The 17,386-nt window shown below is 36.8% G+C and overlaps 1 gene segment (V, D, J or C); it reads left to right on the forward strand.

Moving 5' to 3' along the window:
* The first annotated feature begins 7,211 nt into the window (after window positions 1-7,211).
* LOC116900983 lies at window positions 7,212-7,969 on the forward strand. The segment is given in 2 exon segments: window positions 7,212-7,257; window positions 7,617-7,969. Coding segments are annotated over 2 exon segments (399 nt in total).
* Window positions 7,970-17,386: the final 9,417 nt, after the last annotated feature.

A 17,386-nucleotide genomic window follows, 5' to 3' on the forward strand; every position in this document is an offset into this window, starting at 1 on the left:
ATCTCAGTGTTCCATACTTGCCAATACACAAGTCATCATTCATAGAGAATGGGGGAATTGAATAATGTCATATAGGAAATGAACCAAGGAGATTTTATCAGATCATTTCAGCCATACGCCAAAAAATGTAACTTCTTCTTAGCAGCTCATAGAACGTTCTACAAAACTGGACAATATGAACTTTATTGTAGGACTGAATACATGATATGCTCGTTCAACAGTTGCAGAAATAGTAGGACTAGCCAAGCATTCTCTGTTAGATTCAACTCCCATCCAAAAACATGGAACCCATACCTGAAACTGATCAGGTTCCCAGAACTTGGGTCTGGATATTTCATGGGCCTATGAAAAACTAAATATAGTTTTCCTCTATGAAAATAGCAACGAAATGACTCTTAAGAATGCTAGGTATACACAGATCAGTGCCTCTCTCAGCCATCATCAGAGAAGATTCCTCTCAATAGTTCTATTGAGAACGAACACAGTGATATAAAACTGGAAAATGTGAAGAGAATGAGAGATATTGGAACATCCAATTATAAATGTGATGTTATCATCAAATTCCCATATTCAACATTCAGGGAGCTCTGTAGAAGAGGAGGTGGAAAGATTGTACCAGATAGAAAGGCTGATGATTCCAAAGAAAAAGCATCCCCCAGACACAACAATACTCCAAATAGTTTTTGTTGCAGCATGCACAGGACCTACACAAGTTCATTCTGGACAGATTCACAGTAGTGAGAGGACTTAGTGAACATGGACTCCTATGCTCAACCAAGAAGCTATCTACATTGGTATCCACATGGAAAAGAAACATATTATTTCTATCCAATGAAGTCTCTCTTGTAATTTAAACCACACTTATAGGTAGGCCATATGCTCAGATGTAGATGGCCCACATAAAATGAACGCAATGCTATTTTTGTTGATTTTTGTCTTATATTGTTTCATTTGGACAACTTTGTCTTACAGGGCTTTGGTGCATATATTAAGCCCGCAGACTTTTTAAGAGTGTTTCTTTTTGTTTTCCTTCTTTTTAAATATTCTTTTAATGGAAGCCAAGACAAATCAACTCCATCAGAAATTTTGTTTAAAAATTCACTTCTTTGTTAGGTTGTTTTGTTTGATTGTTTTTTCAAAGAAATCGAGAAAGAAAGAGGGTAGAGTTAGATGGGTAGAAAGGTGGGAAAGATATGGGAAGAGTTGGGTGACAAGAAACTGTGATTGAATATATTACATGAAATTGTCTTTCAAAAAAAGAAGAAAGACAATCAGGACTTAAAGATAAAGCAGAGAATGTAAAATAAATAAGGACTAGGAAACATTTAAAGAAACACAGGTTTAGAACACACAACATATGGGACATCATGAAAAATACCAAATTTTCAAATTATAGGTATAAATGAAGGAGAACAATTCCTAGCTAAAGCCTTTGACCGAATTTCAATATGATCATAGAAGAAAGTTTTCCCAAACTAATAATGCTACATTCATACTGATAAAGGAAACTTACAGAATATCCAAAGAAAAGATCAGGAAAGAAAATCACCGTGACATATCATTTTTAAAAGACTTAATATACAGAACCAAGAAAGTATACAGAAAGCATCAAGGGAAAAAACACAAATCACAAAAAAGAAAACCCCATCAAAATAAAAGCTGCTTCTTGAGTTGAATCATCAAAAGCCAGCAGAGCCTGGAGAAATGCATTTCCAGTCTTAAAGTTCCACGGTATCCTGTCTAGACTAGTATACCAAGAAAATTATCAACTATGATTAAAGGAGAACCAAAAATGTATCATGATGCCAACAATTTAATTTTGTTAAATCTAACAAATCAAACCTAAGAATGTACAGGAAACCATATTTTTGGCAGAAGCAATGAATGAGCATAGAGACTGTGGAAAGAAGACTTAATTATAAGATACGAGGTGCTACTGAGAACACAAATGAGAACACTTAAAAATCCCACAATGGTGACAACTAATACTTTCATTTTAATCATAAATTTATATATCAGTGGCTCAGTTCTCTAATTAAAAGAGAAAGGCTAACTGAATGAATTAAGAAAAAAGCATCTATCTATCTAATCCATGCAACAAAACCTTAATTTTAAAGAGAAGCATCATCTTAGAGTAAAAGGATGGACAAATGTACTCCAATCAAAGAGGACAATGAAGCAAGCAGCATCATTAACTTTGTTTTAGCAAAATAGACTTCAAACAAAATCTAATGAGGAGATAAAAAGGAACATTTTATTTTAATAAAGGGAACAAGAACAGTTAACCAAAAAGACATTACGAATTGAAACATATATGTATCAAACTCTGGTATGCCCAATTTCATTAAAAAAAACTTCTCATTTTAAAACACAGATAAACTTTAATCCATTTGGATAGATCATCTAGACAAAAAATAAACATATAAACATCAGAGTAAATTGATAGCATACATTGCCTTAGTTAGGGTTTTACTGCTGTGAACAGACACCATGACCAAAGCAACTCTTGTTAAAACAACATTTAGTTGGGTCTAGCTTACAGGTTCAGAGATTCCATTAAGTGTCATTAAGGCAGGAACAAAACATTGTTCAGGCAGGCATTGTGCAGGTGGAGCTGAGTGTCCTATGTCTTCATCTAAAGGTAGCTGTAAGGAAAGTCACTTCCAGGCAGCTAGCATGAGGGTATTAAAGCCCACATCTACTGTGACATGCCTTCTTCAACAAGGCTACAGAGGTTGAAAGGATGACCAAGCAATGACTAACTTGCTTGAGATACACACACACACACACACACACACACACACACACACACACAGAGAGAGAGAGAGAGAGAGAGAGAGAGAGAGAGAGAGAGAGAGAGAGAAAGAAAGAGAATCCCTGACAGTATTAATTAACCCAACAACTGATGAAAATAGATACAGAGACCCAGGGTGCAACATTGTTGTATGGAGTTTGGAGAATTCTACAAAAGATGAAGAGGAAGGAATAAAGGAGCCTGAAAAGTCAAGGGCACCACATGAAAACATGGAATTGGAATCCACCAACCTGGGCCCCTATAGACCCATAGACTAGATGACCAAACAGAGAGCATCCATGCAGTGGATTTAGGTTCTTGGCACACGTGTAACAATTGTGCAACTAGGTTTTCATTTAGAACTCTAACAGGAAGAGTAGGAGCTCTATATGATTTTCTTGTCCATCATTGCATCTCTTTCCTATAGCTGGGCTGCCTTACCTAGCTAATGTAGGAGAGCAGGAGAGCCTAGACCTACTGCAATTAGATGTGCTGGGGGCAGTGGATATGTACAGGAGAACTGTAATTGGTAGGGATGAGTTGTCTGGGATGAGCTAGAGACCCGGGACAATGGAAACACCCAGGAAATATAGAGCCTGAGATGATCTAAGCCTTTTCTAAGGCTTCTTTTTCTAAGCCTTTCTCAAGGAGAGGGATGGACAGGAGAATGGAGGAGTGGGGATGGAATTTGGGGACTGGGAAGAGAGGAGGGAACATAGGCTGTGATGGGGTTGTAAGGTAAATTATTTATAAATATAAAAATAAATTTTCAGTAAGAAGTAAAAGAATATAAAACCATGATTTAACCATGATTAAATATAAGTATTCTCACATTTTAGATTCTCTAACATTGAGAAATATTACTTCTGAGAACCATCATAAGTTGTTTCATGGGTCTCAACAATAGGTTTGGATTTGTGTTCACCTTAGTCTTTTATTTGTCACATAATTCCTTGCTATACAATAATATATAATCAAATACCTTTTCATTATTTTCCTCAAGTCCATTATTTTTTCCAAAGACACTCATGTTAAGTATGGGACCAGAAAGCAGAATGCACACATAAAATCACATAAAAGTAAGCTATACATTAACTTTTTACTCTCAGAAAAACCTCCAGGTCACAGGTTGTTCAGGAAAAAAGTTGTGGTTAAAGCATTACCATGAACATAAAGGTGCTAAACAGGTCATAGTAACGTTAATATTTTTAACTTGTCTTAATTCACAACATATTTTGATTAAGCTCATGTAATAACTATTTCTACAGTGCTTTCCAAACTCTTTTTCGCATGCAATATCAATTCCTCTCTCAGCTTCCCCCAGGGTGCTTTCACAAGCCAAAATTCTCTTAGAACATGTCCTGTAATTTTCTTAGGCAGGCAATGTCAGGGAGCTAAATCAATATTTTACAATCTTTCCAAGTAGATACTTTTTTAATTTTTAAAAATTTCCTTTTGTGAAGGGGTAACAAAGATGGAGGACTGACATGGAAGGACTGAGAAATGAATGGGATTTGGGTATAGGGTGTAAAATTCCCAAAAAATCAACAATAGAATTTTTTAACAAGCTAGAAATAGTAAACAAACAAACAAACAAAGCACCATTAAAAACAAAAGTCCACTGATATCAAATCGGTATAGAGAATGGAAGGAAACCAAACAAAAAAATATTTTTTGGAAGAGTGTCACAAAATTAGAAATCGTATTATTCAGGACGAAAAATGGAGAAGAATGGACACAATGTATTAGATGAGGAGATGGCCAATAGAGAGGGAGAAAATTATAGGACATGAGCTGTGAGTAGAACCATAGATCACACTGTTCATAGGAAAGTAGAAATAATCTACACTATGGTTTACAAAGAGAAGTAATGTTCTTGCAGTTATATATGACCTGGAATTTTTAGGATCCCAGGCCTATGTTGATTATTTGTGATTAACTTACTCTATAGCTGTGCCAAATTCTCTTAAATCTTGTTGATTTGCATGGAGCCAGAGCACAGGTCAATGTGCCTTTTAGTTGGTATAGTTCTTGATGGTGTTCGTTGATTTGGAATAAGAGCCACATAATGGGGCATATTTCCCTTTAACTCTAAATAAAGCTACCTGTGTTTCCTTTATTTCTCTTTTCAGAGTGCATTTCTTTCTCTGACAATGGTCAGAATGTGAAATGATTTGCTTTGTATAAGGCATAAAATATTAATTTTGATGTATCAACATGCACTCTTCAGACAAGGGCAAAAAGTAGTCATATTCTTCACTAAAATACAACAAAAAACAGATTCTAGACCACATATTGAAATTCTCCACTGAAACCTGGGCCTGGTCTGTACAATTCAAATTACTCTCTGTAACTAAGTCTTCCATACTCTTACTAGGATAACCAATTAGGCCCGCTTTAAAACATTTAACTGCTTTCCAAATCCAATGTCCCAAAATCCACATTCTTCCAACCAGAAGCATGGACAGGCCTACCTCAGCAATATTCCAGTCCCTTGCACCAACTCCTTAGTTAGGATTTTACTGCTGTGAACAGACACCATGACCAATGCCAAGTGTTGTAAAGGACAACATTTAATTGGGGCTGGCTTACAAATTCAGAGGTTCAGTCCATTATCATCAAGGAACGTGGCAGCACCCAGGCAGGCATGGTGCAAGGGAAACTAACTATTATACATCCCAATCTGAAGGATGCTAGCAGAATGCTAGCTTCTAGGCAGCTAGGATGAGATTCCTAAAGCCCACACTCACAGCGAAAGACCTAGTTCAACGGGGTCACATCTTCTTATAGTGGCAATCCCTGGGCCTAGTATATATAAAACATCACAGATAAAATTCATATGCAAGCCCCAAAATTCTACCAGAGAATTCCTACAGGTGACAAACAAATACTGCAAAGTGGCTGGATATAAAATTATTTCAAAGAAATCAGTGACCCTCCTTTATACAATTGATAAGAGATCAAAAGGATACAAATAGGAGAGGAAGAATTCAAAATATATTTATTGAGAGATAATATGATTTTATTCATAAAACTACTAAAAACTCCATCAGAAAACTTCTGCTGCTGATAAACATTTTCAGCAAGGTATCAAGATAGAAAACTGATGCAAAAAATCTGTAAATTTCCTCTATACATAGGACAAATTGACTGAGAAAGAAATCACTCCTTAGATCTCCTGGTACTTTGCTAAGGTGAGGAAAACTAGTGTCCAGAAGTTTCTGGAATACTATAATCAATGCTGCATGTTTTTAAAGGACATTTTTCCAGTGGTATGAATAACAATGCATGTTTGCATTTCCAATGCCAGGTACCCAATGTGACATCCAGATAACTCTGTTCCCACTGTGTCTGCTCTCTCTGTCACTAATCAGTTTAATGAGACCACTTGCCATTGGCATAGTTTCTTATCAGCAGAAACCAGGGAAAGCTTTTAGGCCTCGAATTTATTTGGCATCCATCTTGGAAGACATTGTCTCCTAAAGGTTTAGTTATAGTTGGTTTGTGATGGATTTTCCTCTCAGCAGCATGTTGGAGTAAGAAAATTATGGAAATTTTTATAGCCAAGACTGTAGTAACTTCCCCAGTCTACAGTGATACATGTCATAACAGACACCCCACAGGGAAGCAGAAGTAAGAGGTTGGGCTATCACAGATGTTTTGCTTTTGGTGCCACCTACTGAGAGCATTTTTCAGAAGTAGGCATCCTTTGAGTGTTCCTGAAGATACCCATAAAAAGGGAGATCGAGTTTTTGCTGTACTCTTATTTGTCTCCTCCTGCTCATCTCCAACTGCTTAGACTTGGCAAAAGCCCACCTGATTTTATCAAGATTTTTCTATTATTCGCATAGAGTATTGGAGCCCACTTAATGACAGAGTAATTTGTTTGGTGGACAGTCTGGAGGTAAAAATAGAAAATGTACACTCAGCCTAAATAATGACAGTCTCCCTACAATATGAAGTTTCCCTCATGTGTTTTCCCCCTCTCTAGAAAATAGAAAAACTGTAACAAATAATTTATTTCCTAAAACCCCTTTCCCTGTTAAAATGTCCAGGATTGTTTATTCATGGGAGAGTTGGGGAATTACCAGAATCTTCATCAATAGATTATGTCTAAAGAAATTATAATAAAAACAAAATGGATTTGAACCACTTTGCCAGTCTTTCAGCAACCTGCTAGTCTCCTATAAGTCAAGACATATTGTTTAATTACATTCACTCCTTCTACAGAAGACCTGTGTGAGTTATTTTAAAAATACAAGAACCCCACAAACTGTCCCCTATAAACACCTCTATTAGTGGCAGGTTATTTGCATATTGTTCCCCAGGGATGTCTTTGCCTTCCTGTACTGAGATAAAAGGTCAGCTGTAGACTTGCTTTCAGTGATTCCTCTACTAAGTTCATCTCCTGAAAACGATGAGTCCTGTCCAGTCCCTGTTTTTATTATTGCTTTGGATTCTGGGTAAGTAGAGAATGAGGTACAGGAGAAGAATGGAGGTTGAGTTATGATTACCCATGTTGGCTGTCCATGTATGGTAAGGCAGGTCCTCTTTTCTAGAATGGACACATGAGCTTCTATTACTTGATGATGAGAAATTACAGATGAGATAGGATTTGTGCTAAGAAGATTCTAATGTAGATGGGAAGGTGTATGAGCTTTAGGATCTTCAACTGAATTGTTTTATAAAAAAGCATTTGATATATTTTTTATTAATCACCAAACATACCAGAATCTCACTTGAAATAAGTAACAAAAAGTAATTCACAAAGATTGCTTGGGAAATTTGCAAATGACTTCGCACTGTTCTATTATAATTTCAGGAACCAACGGTGATGTTGTGCTGACCCAGACTCCATCCACATTATCAGCTACCATTGGACAATCGGTCTCCATCTCTTGCAGGTCAAGTCAGAGTCTCTTAGATAGTGATGGAAACACCTATTTATATTGGTTCCTACAGAGGCCAGGCCAATCTCCGCAGCTTCTAATTTATTTGGTATCCAACCTGGAATCTGGGGTCCCCAACAGGTTCAGTGGCAGTGGGTCAGGAACAGATTTCACACTCAAAATCAGTGGAGTGGAAGCTGAGGATTTGGGAGTTTATTACTGCATGCAAGCTACCCATGCTCCTCCCACAGTGATACAGACCCTAACAAAAAATGTCCTTGCTTGAGGTAGCCCAGCTGCTAATGTGCTGTTTATATGGAGAGGAGCAGAACACTCTGTGTCTGTGTGAGAGGAAGAGCACGGGCAACATGACTAATTGTTGACAACTGAGAGCTCTGGCTACACTCATCTTGGTGGATGAGTGGTTTATCTAGACTTCTAAGTGCCAGCAACTTCTAATGTTTTTAGTTTACTAGCCATGGTATTGTCTCTGCAGCAATAGAGAAATTCATCTCATTAATCTAGTTTATTGTTGCAGATTTTAAGCAAAATAATTTTGCATTAACTTGTCTTCTGTTGCTTCCTTTTAATGGTGTATGCATTTTTGTTAAATTTTCATTTAACTTTTTAAATACTTAGATGTCTATCCATATTATCTTTTTCTTCTTTTCTTCTCTGTAATTCAGTATTTATTCATATTATATACCAATCACAACACCCTTCCTCTCCTCTTAATCCCACCTTTAAAAATCTCCACCCCTATTACTCCTGTCCCTTCTTAGAAAAGGAGAAGACTCCCTTGGTTACCACCCTACCCTTGGACATCAATTCCCAGCAGAACCAAGCACCCTCTCTCCCACTGAGGGCTAACCAGGCAGTCTAGGTTGTGGAAGGGGATCCAATGGCATGCAACAGAATCAGATAGCCCCTTCTTCAGATGTTAGGGGATACGCATGTATACCAAGATGCACATATGCTGCAAATATGTGGTGGGCCTAGGTCCTCCCCCTGCATGTTCTTTGGTTGGTGGTTCAGGCTATTAGCCCCCAGGGGCTTGGGTTACTTAAATCTGTAGGTGTTCTTGTTATATCCTTCAGCCTTCCAGCTAATCCAATTCTATCCCCTAGTCTTCTACAAGATTGTCCAATCTCTGCCTGATTTTTGGCCTTGAACATCTGTATTTGCTTCCATGTACTTTTTGTTAAAAATTCTTAGGAGACAGTTATGGTAGGTTCCTGTTTGAAAGTACAGCATCAATACTGTTGACTCTATATCCAGGGATGGTTCTCAAGATGGTCCAGTCATTGGATGGCCATCCCCACAGTCTCTGTTATTCCTTCATTTATGTGTATATTGTAGACAGGACACATTTTGGATTGCAGAGTTTGCAGGTGACTTGAAGCCCCCTTCTTCCACAAGAATTCCTGCCTTATTAAAGGAGGTTACAATTCAGTTTCAATAGTCCTCAAAAATAGGAATATTAACTAGGGGTGTAACCACTAGCATGTCCCAAATGCCAGGAAACAAGAAACTCCAAGGACCCAACAGGGATGAGATAAACTAAAATGCCCAACAAAGGGGAGAAATAACCTGTAGAGACCATATTCAAAGGTTAAATAAGCCCCGTCCCACATTGGGGCATAGGGACACCCACTCATCTTTAAATTTTAACCTGAATGACTCCTGCCTAAAGGAAACATGGGGACAAAAATTGGAGCAGAGACTGAAAGAAAGGCCATTCAGTGACTGCCCCACCTGGAGATCCATCCTGTATACAGATACCAAAACCTAGACACTATTGCAGATGCCAAGAAATACTTGCTGACAGGAACCCTTTTATAGCTGTCTCCTGTCATACATCCAGAGGTACATGCTCATAGCCAAATATTTTATTGAGCAGGGAGACTGCAATGGAGGAGTTTGAGAAAAAAAAATTTAAAAGAGCTGAATGGGGTTTGTAACCTCTTAGGAAGAACAATATTATCTATCAACCAGATACCCTAGAGCTTTCTGGGATGTAACCACCAACCAAACAATATACATGAAGGGACCCATGACTCTAGTGGAATATGTAGCAGAGGATGACATTGTCTGGCATCCATAAGAGGAGAGGTTCTTGATAAATCTGTGAAGGCTCTTTTCCCTAGTATAGGAGAGTGCCAAGATAATGAGGTGAGGGTAGGTATGTGGGAGGAGGAGCACCCTCATAGAAGCAGGGGGAGGGTGAACAAGTTAAAGGGTTCCAGAAAGGAAACCAGGAAAGCAGAAAACATTTGAAATGTAAATACATAAAATGTCCAAATGATAAAAAGGTGGAATCACAGAGTCATTTGATCTCCATTTCCCTGATAACAAATGATATTGGACATTTCTTTATGTGCTTCTTAGCCATTGAGATTCCTCTGTTGAGAATTCTATTAAGCTCTGTACTTCACTCATTTTCAATGAATTCTAGAAGGTCCTTAATATCTTTATTTTTTTTCCCTGACTTGGTGACCATTAAATTTTCATTGTTCAGTTTCCATGAGTTTCTAGGATTTCTGCTGATACCATTGTGGTTAAAGTCCAGGTTTAATCCATAGTAATCTGATAAGATACAAGGAGTTATTGCAAATTCCTTGTGTTTGTTGAGACATGCTTTCTGACCAACTATGTGGCCCATTTTGGAGAAAGATCTACACTAGCAAATCCAAAAGAAAGGAAATACACATGCACACATGCACACAAATACACACACACACACACACACACACACACACAAACACACAACCACCACAAACATAAAAAGAGCAGGAATTAATAATCGTGGGTCATTAATGTCTAGCAAGATCAATGGAACAAATTCCTCATTAAAGATACACTGGATAACATAATGTACAGAAAAGAAAAGGATCTATCATTCTACTTCATACAAGAAACAGACCTCAACAACAAAGATAAAATTAATCTCAGAGTAAGGGCTGGAAAATGATTTTTCAAGCAAATAGACTCAAGAAGCAAGTGGGAGCAACCATTCCAATATCTAGTAAAATAGACTTTAAACCAAAATTAATCAAAAGAGATGGGAAAGTACACTTCATACTCATCAAAGGAAAACTCCACCAAGATAACATCTCAATATTGATTATCTTTGTCACAAATAAAAGGTCTCCCACATATGTAAAAAGAACCATATTACTAAAGCATAAGTCAGACATTGAACACCACACATCAATAGTGGGAAAATTCATTCAATATCTTGCATTATTACCAAATACAGGAGATGAAAGAATCTAAGGTATGAAAGATACCATACCATAGGAGATATCAATTCATTGGTGAAAGGAAATGCCAAATGTAGAAAGTTTCTAACTTAAAATATGGAGGACATTGGGACAGTTTACAAAGTCCAAAACTGTGAAAAATAATAATAGAAAAAGGTGAAGATTCCCAATTCAAAGTACGAGAAAGCAGCTTCAAGGAAATCATAGAAGAAAACTTCCTTAACTCAAAGAAAGAAATGGCTATAAATATATAAAAAGCTTACAGAAAGCCAAATAAATTGTACCAGAAAAGAAGAATTCTCCTGCCAAATAATAATGAAAACACAAATGCATGGAATAAAGAACGAATATTAAAAGCTGCAATGGAAAACGACCCAGTAATAAATAAAGGTGGACATATCAGAATTGCACCTGAATTCTCGACAGAGACTATAAAGGCAATAAGGTCCAGGATAGATGTCTTCCAAAGCCTAAGAGACGACAGTTGTCAGTCTAGACTACTATATCCAGTCAAATTATCAATCATTATAGATGAAAAAGAAGCCCAAGAGATTCCATTACAAAAACCAAATATAAATAATAGCTTTCTCGTAATCCAGCCCTACAGGATACTAGAAAGAAAAATACAGCACAAGCAGATGAACTATATTCAAGAAAACAAAAGAAATTAATCATCTTACAGCAAAAGCAGAGAGTCACATGCACCTTACCACCTCCAACATCAAAATAACAGAAACTAATAACCATTGCTGATTAATATCTATCAATATCAATGGATTCGATCCACAAATATAAACACACAGGCTAAAAACCTGGGTATGTAAATAGGACCTTTCATTCTGCTGTATACAAGAAACATAGCTCAGCTACAAAGGTACATACTGCCTCAGAGAAAAGGGCTGGAAAAAGTTTATCCAAGAAAAAGACCCAAGAAACAATCTTGAGTAGACCTTCTAATATCTGATAAAATAGACATTCACACTAGAGTAATCAAAACTGATAGGGAAGGACACTTATTCTTCAAAGGACAAATCCACCAAGATGACATCTCAATTCTAAACATATATGCCTGAAAAGCAAGGACATCGACTGGTGTAAAAGAAACTTTACTAAATCTCATATTGCATATTGAACTCCACACAATAATAGTAGGAGACTTCAACACCCAACTTCTACCAATGAACAAGTTACTGAAACAGAAACTAAACAGTGAAACAATGAATCTAACAGATGTTATGAACTAAACGGAATTAACAGACATGCAGAATCTTTCACCCCCAAAGCAAAAAGAATATACCTTTTACTCAGCATATTATGAAACCTTCTCCCAAATCACCATATAATCAGGAAAAAAATCTCAACAGTTACAAGAAGTTTGAAATAATTCCTTACAATTTATCAGACAACCACAGATGAAGACTGGACTTTGACATCAATAGAAACTACAGAAAACCCACATACTCATGGAAACTGAGTAACTCTCTAATCAATGATCACTTGGTTAGGGAAAGAAAGAAATTAAAAACTTTCTAGAATTCAATGACAATGAAGGTTCAACATACCCAAACTTATTGGACACAATATAAGCATTGCTAAGAGGAAAGATCATAGCAGTAAATGCCTTCATGATGAATTTGGAGGGATCTCATACTAACAAATCAATAGTACACTGGAAATCTTAAGAACAAAACAAGCAAACAGACACAAGATGAAGAGATAGCAGCAAATAATCAAAATAAGGACTGAAATCAATCAATTAGAAAAAATACAAATAATCAACAAAACTAAGAGCTGGTTATTGGAGAAAGTCAACAAGAAAGGCAAACATTTATCTAAACTAATTAAAAGGCACAGAGACAGTATCCAAATTAACAAAACCAGAAATGAAAAGGGAGAGAAAACAACATAAACTAGGGAACAAAACAAAAAGTGAATCATTATATTTTACTTCAAAAGCCTGTATTCCACAAAACTGGAAAATATAAAAGAAATGGGTATTTTTTTCTAGACAGATACCAACAAGGTTAAATCAAAATCATGTAAGCTATCTAAGCAGCCCCATAAGGCTTGAAATAGATTAAGTCCTTAAAAGCCTTCAGGTCAAAAACAGTCCAGAACCAGATGTTTTTAGTACATAATCTACACAGTTTCAATGTAGAGCTAATACCAATACTCCTCTAACTATTACCCAAAATACAAACAAACAAACAAACAAAACCAGAAGGAGCATTACTTAATTCATTCTGTGAGGCAACAGTCACCCTGCAACACAACTCACACAAAGAATCTACAAAGAAAGTTATGTTCAGATCAATTTGTCTTATGAACATGAACACAAAAGTATTCAATAAAATTCTCATAACTAAATAAAAGAACATATCAAGAACATCACTCACAATGATCAAATGCATTTCATCCCAGAAATGCAGGGAGTGTTCAATATATGAACATCCATAAACATAATCTACTATGTAAACAAATTGAAAGAAAAATATCAAATAATCATAACATAAGATGCTAAAAAAGCCTTCAACAAAATCCAACACCCCTTCATTTTAGAAGTCTTGGAAAGATCATGGATTCAAAGTACCTAAACATAATCAAAGCAATATACAGTGAGCTAATTACCAAAATCAATTGAAATGGAGATAAAGTTGATGCAATCCCACAAAATCAGGAACAATAAAAGGCTGCCCATTCTCTTCCTATCTATTCAATATAGTACTTGAAGTTCCAGCTAAAGCAGTAAGACAACAAATAGAAATCAAGGGGATACAAATTGGACAGGAGGAATCCAAGGTATCACTATTCTTAGACGATATCAAGTATATATAAACAACCACAACATTCTACCAGAACCTTTCTACAAGTGATTAACAACTATAGCAAAGCATCTGGATATAAAATTACCTCTAGCAAGTCAGTAGCCTTCCTTTATACAGTTCATAAATGGGCTGAGAAAGAAATTAGAGAAACAGCATTCTTCATAATTGGCACAACAATATAAAATATCTTGGTTTAACTTTCCAAGCAAGTGAAAGATCTGTATGAGAATGTGAAGAACTTCTTCACTGAATAAAGAAATTGAAAAAGATATGAGAATATGGAAAAATCTACTGCAGTCATTGATGATTTTTAGGATTAACATAGTGAAAAGCAATCTACAAGTTCAATGCAATTCCTATCAAAATTCCAACACAGCTATTTATTGACCTAGAAAGTAATTCTCAACTTCACATGGAAAAATAAAAGACCTAGGATTGCCAATATAATCAGGAATAACAAAACTATTTCTGGAGAAATCACCATTGCTGCCTCAAGCTGTAGAACAAAGCAATAGTTGTAATAAATGCATGGCGTTGGTACAGAAACAGGTTGGTCAATGGAATAAAATTGAAGACCGAGAAATAAACCGACAGACATATGGAAACTTGAATTTTCACAAAGAAGCTAAATAGAATGGAATAGAATGGAATAAAGAAACCATTTTCAAGGAATGATGCTGGTCTACCTGGATATCTTCAGGTAGAAGAATAGAAGGGCAGGATTTGGGAGAGACAGAAGAGAGGCACAGGGGGCCAGGATGTTCAATGGAAATCTGAAGTTGCTGGGGTTGGGAGCTATGGGGACACTCTAGGCAGTCCCAGAAACCTTGGATGGGGGACACTCCAAGGAGTAAATGTGGGTGAACTTTGTGGCTAGGATATCCCCCTAATGAATTAAGATGTCTAGGTAACAATCAGTGGACAAGGAGTAAGCAGGACTTGTAGGTCAGAGCGGGAAAGAGAGGATAAAAGGGACTTGCGGGTTTTTTTTTTTTGAAAAATTTGAGGTACAGGAAGTAATGAACTAGTGGCCCACCAGAGGATTTAACTTAGTATGACTTACTAATTAGGATGTTAGGTTTGTGGCCTGCAATTGTTGCCTGTTGATTCTAAACTAAGATTGTGTGATGTTTTCCTTCGCACAGTGACTCAACTGAGATCCAGAGAAAGCTAAAGTGACAGATTACCCCAGCAAGTCATGGAATTTGGATGTATGAGGAAGTGTGGCAGCGACATGCCATGGGAACATAGTGAGACAGGTGGAGAGATTTTGAGAACTCTGGGCCATAGAGTTTGCTAGAATTATAACAGCCCACTGGTGCCCTGTGAACTGTGGTGCTCTAGTGTGGGATGGTGCATTTTTTAGAATCTCCATCTACAACCTTAGCCAAGATGCCTAATAGTGCCGTTATGGAACCTGAAAAGGCTACCTCCTGTAGCCAGGCAGGATCCCCAGTAGAAGGATAAGAACACCAATCCACCCGTACAACATTGCACCCAATGTTGTCCTATCTGAAAGAAGTGCTGGGATAAAGATAAAGCAGAGACTGGAGGAAAGGTCAACCAATAACTGGCTCAACTTGAGACCCATCCCACTTGCAAGCACTAATCTCTTATACTCTCACTGATACTCTGTTATATGTACAGACATTATCCAAGTATATCTGTCCTCTAAGAGGCTCTACCCAGCAGCTTACTAAGACAGATGCAGATTACACAGACAAACATTTGGACAGATGTCAGGGACCCTTATGTTTGGGCAAGGTTTGAAGACTATGACGTGAAGAGGAACCCCACAGGGAAACTAGCAGTATTAACTAACTTGGAAATTTTCAGAGACTGAGCCCCCAATCAAAGAGCATACAAAGGTTGGAACGTAGGTGTCCAGCAACTATGTAGCAGAGGGCTGGCTTCCTTGGGGAAGATGTGCCTAATCCTGCAGAGATTTGATGGGCCTGGGTTGGGGATACTCTGGGATCCCCATTTTCTTAGAGGGGAAGGAAAGTACAGACAGAGGGGTGACTCTGTCTGAGGGACTGGTAGGAAAGTATTGTTTGGGTTGTAAAAGAAATAAAACACTTCACAAAATTGGAAAATCTCAATTAAATGGATAATTTTGTTTATAGGTATAACCTATAAAAGATAAACCAACATCACGTAACCAATCTAAGTAACCCTATAACCCATAAGGAAATAGAATCACTAATTAAAGTTTCACAACTAAAAGTAGCCCAAGGCTGGATGGTTTTAGTGCCAAATTCTACCAGACCTTCAAATGGGAACTAATACCAATACTCTTCAAACTATTCCATAAAAACTGTACTGAAGAAACATTACCTAATTCATTCTATGAGGTCTCAGTCACCTTGATACCTAAACCATACAAAGATTCAACAATGAAAGACAATTTCAGACCAATTTTGCTTATGAGTATCTATGCAAAAACACTCAATAAAATACTAACAAACTCAATCCAAGAATATATATTAAAAAAACATCATCCACTATGCCCAAGTTGGCTTTATTCCTGTAATAGAATTATGGTTCAACATATGAAAGTTCATCAGTGTAATTCACCATATAAGAAAACTGAAAGAAAACACACATGATCATCAAAGCCTTTCACAAATTCCAACACCACTTCATGATAAAAAATTTTTGAAAGATCAGGAATAAAATGTTCATATCTAAATATAATAAAGGCAATATATGGTAAGCAATAGCCAACATCAATTTAAATGGAGAGAATCTTAAAGCAATTCTACTAAAATCAGGGACAAGACAAGGCTGTCCACTTTCTCTGTGTATATTCAATACAGTCCTTGAAGTCCAGTGCCATAAAACAACAAAAATAGATTAATGGTGTATGAGTTGGAAAAGAAGATGACAAGGTATCACTATTTGCAAATGATATGAGAGTATACATAAGTATATCCAGATAATTTAAGCACTAAAATCAAGGTTTTGAAACCGAAAACTTTCTATAAGGAATAGGACAAAATGGCAGCTGATAAGATGTGAAACGATCTTCACAAACCCTATGTCTGACAGATGGCTAATATCCAACATATATAAAAAATTAGACACCAACAAACCAAACATTCCAATAAAAATATGCTATAGGGCTCAACAGGAATGCCACAGAGAAATCTCTAATGACTGACAAGCATTTAAGGAAATTCTCAACACCATTATTAATCAGTGAAATGCAAACCAAAATGACTATGGAACTACATCTTATGTCTTTCAGAGTGGTTAAAATGAAAACTCAAGGGACCTCACATGCTGGATAGGATGTGGAGTAACAGGAACACTCCTCCATTGCTGGCAGGATTTTAAACTTGTGCAAGCACTTTTGAGAGCAGTTCAGTGGACTCTGAGATAATTTCAAATAGTCCACTACAAGATCCAGATTATACAGCTGCTGGACTTATATACAAATGATACCCCAGCATACCACAAGGCCTCTTGCTCAACAATATTCATAGCAGCTTCATTTATAATAGCCAGAAATGGGAACTAATCAAGATGCTTCTCCACTGAAGAATTAAAGATGAAAATGTGGTATAGTTATACAATAGGATATTACTCAACTATTAAAAATGATTATATCAT

Source organism: Rattus rattus, chromosome 5 (genome assembly GCF_011064425.1).
Source record: "Rattus rattus isolate New Zealand chromosome 5, Rrattus_CSIRO_v1, whole genome shotgun sequence".
Lineage (NCBI taxonomy): Eukaryota > Metazoa > Chordata > Mammalia > Rodentia > Muridae > Rattus > Rattus rattus.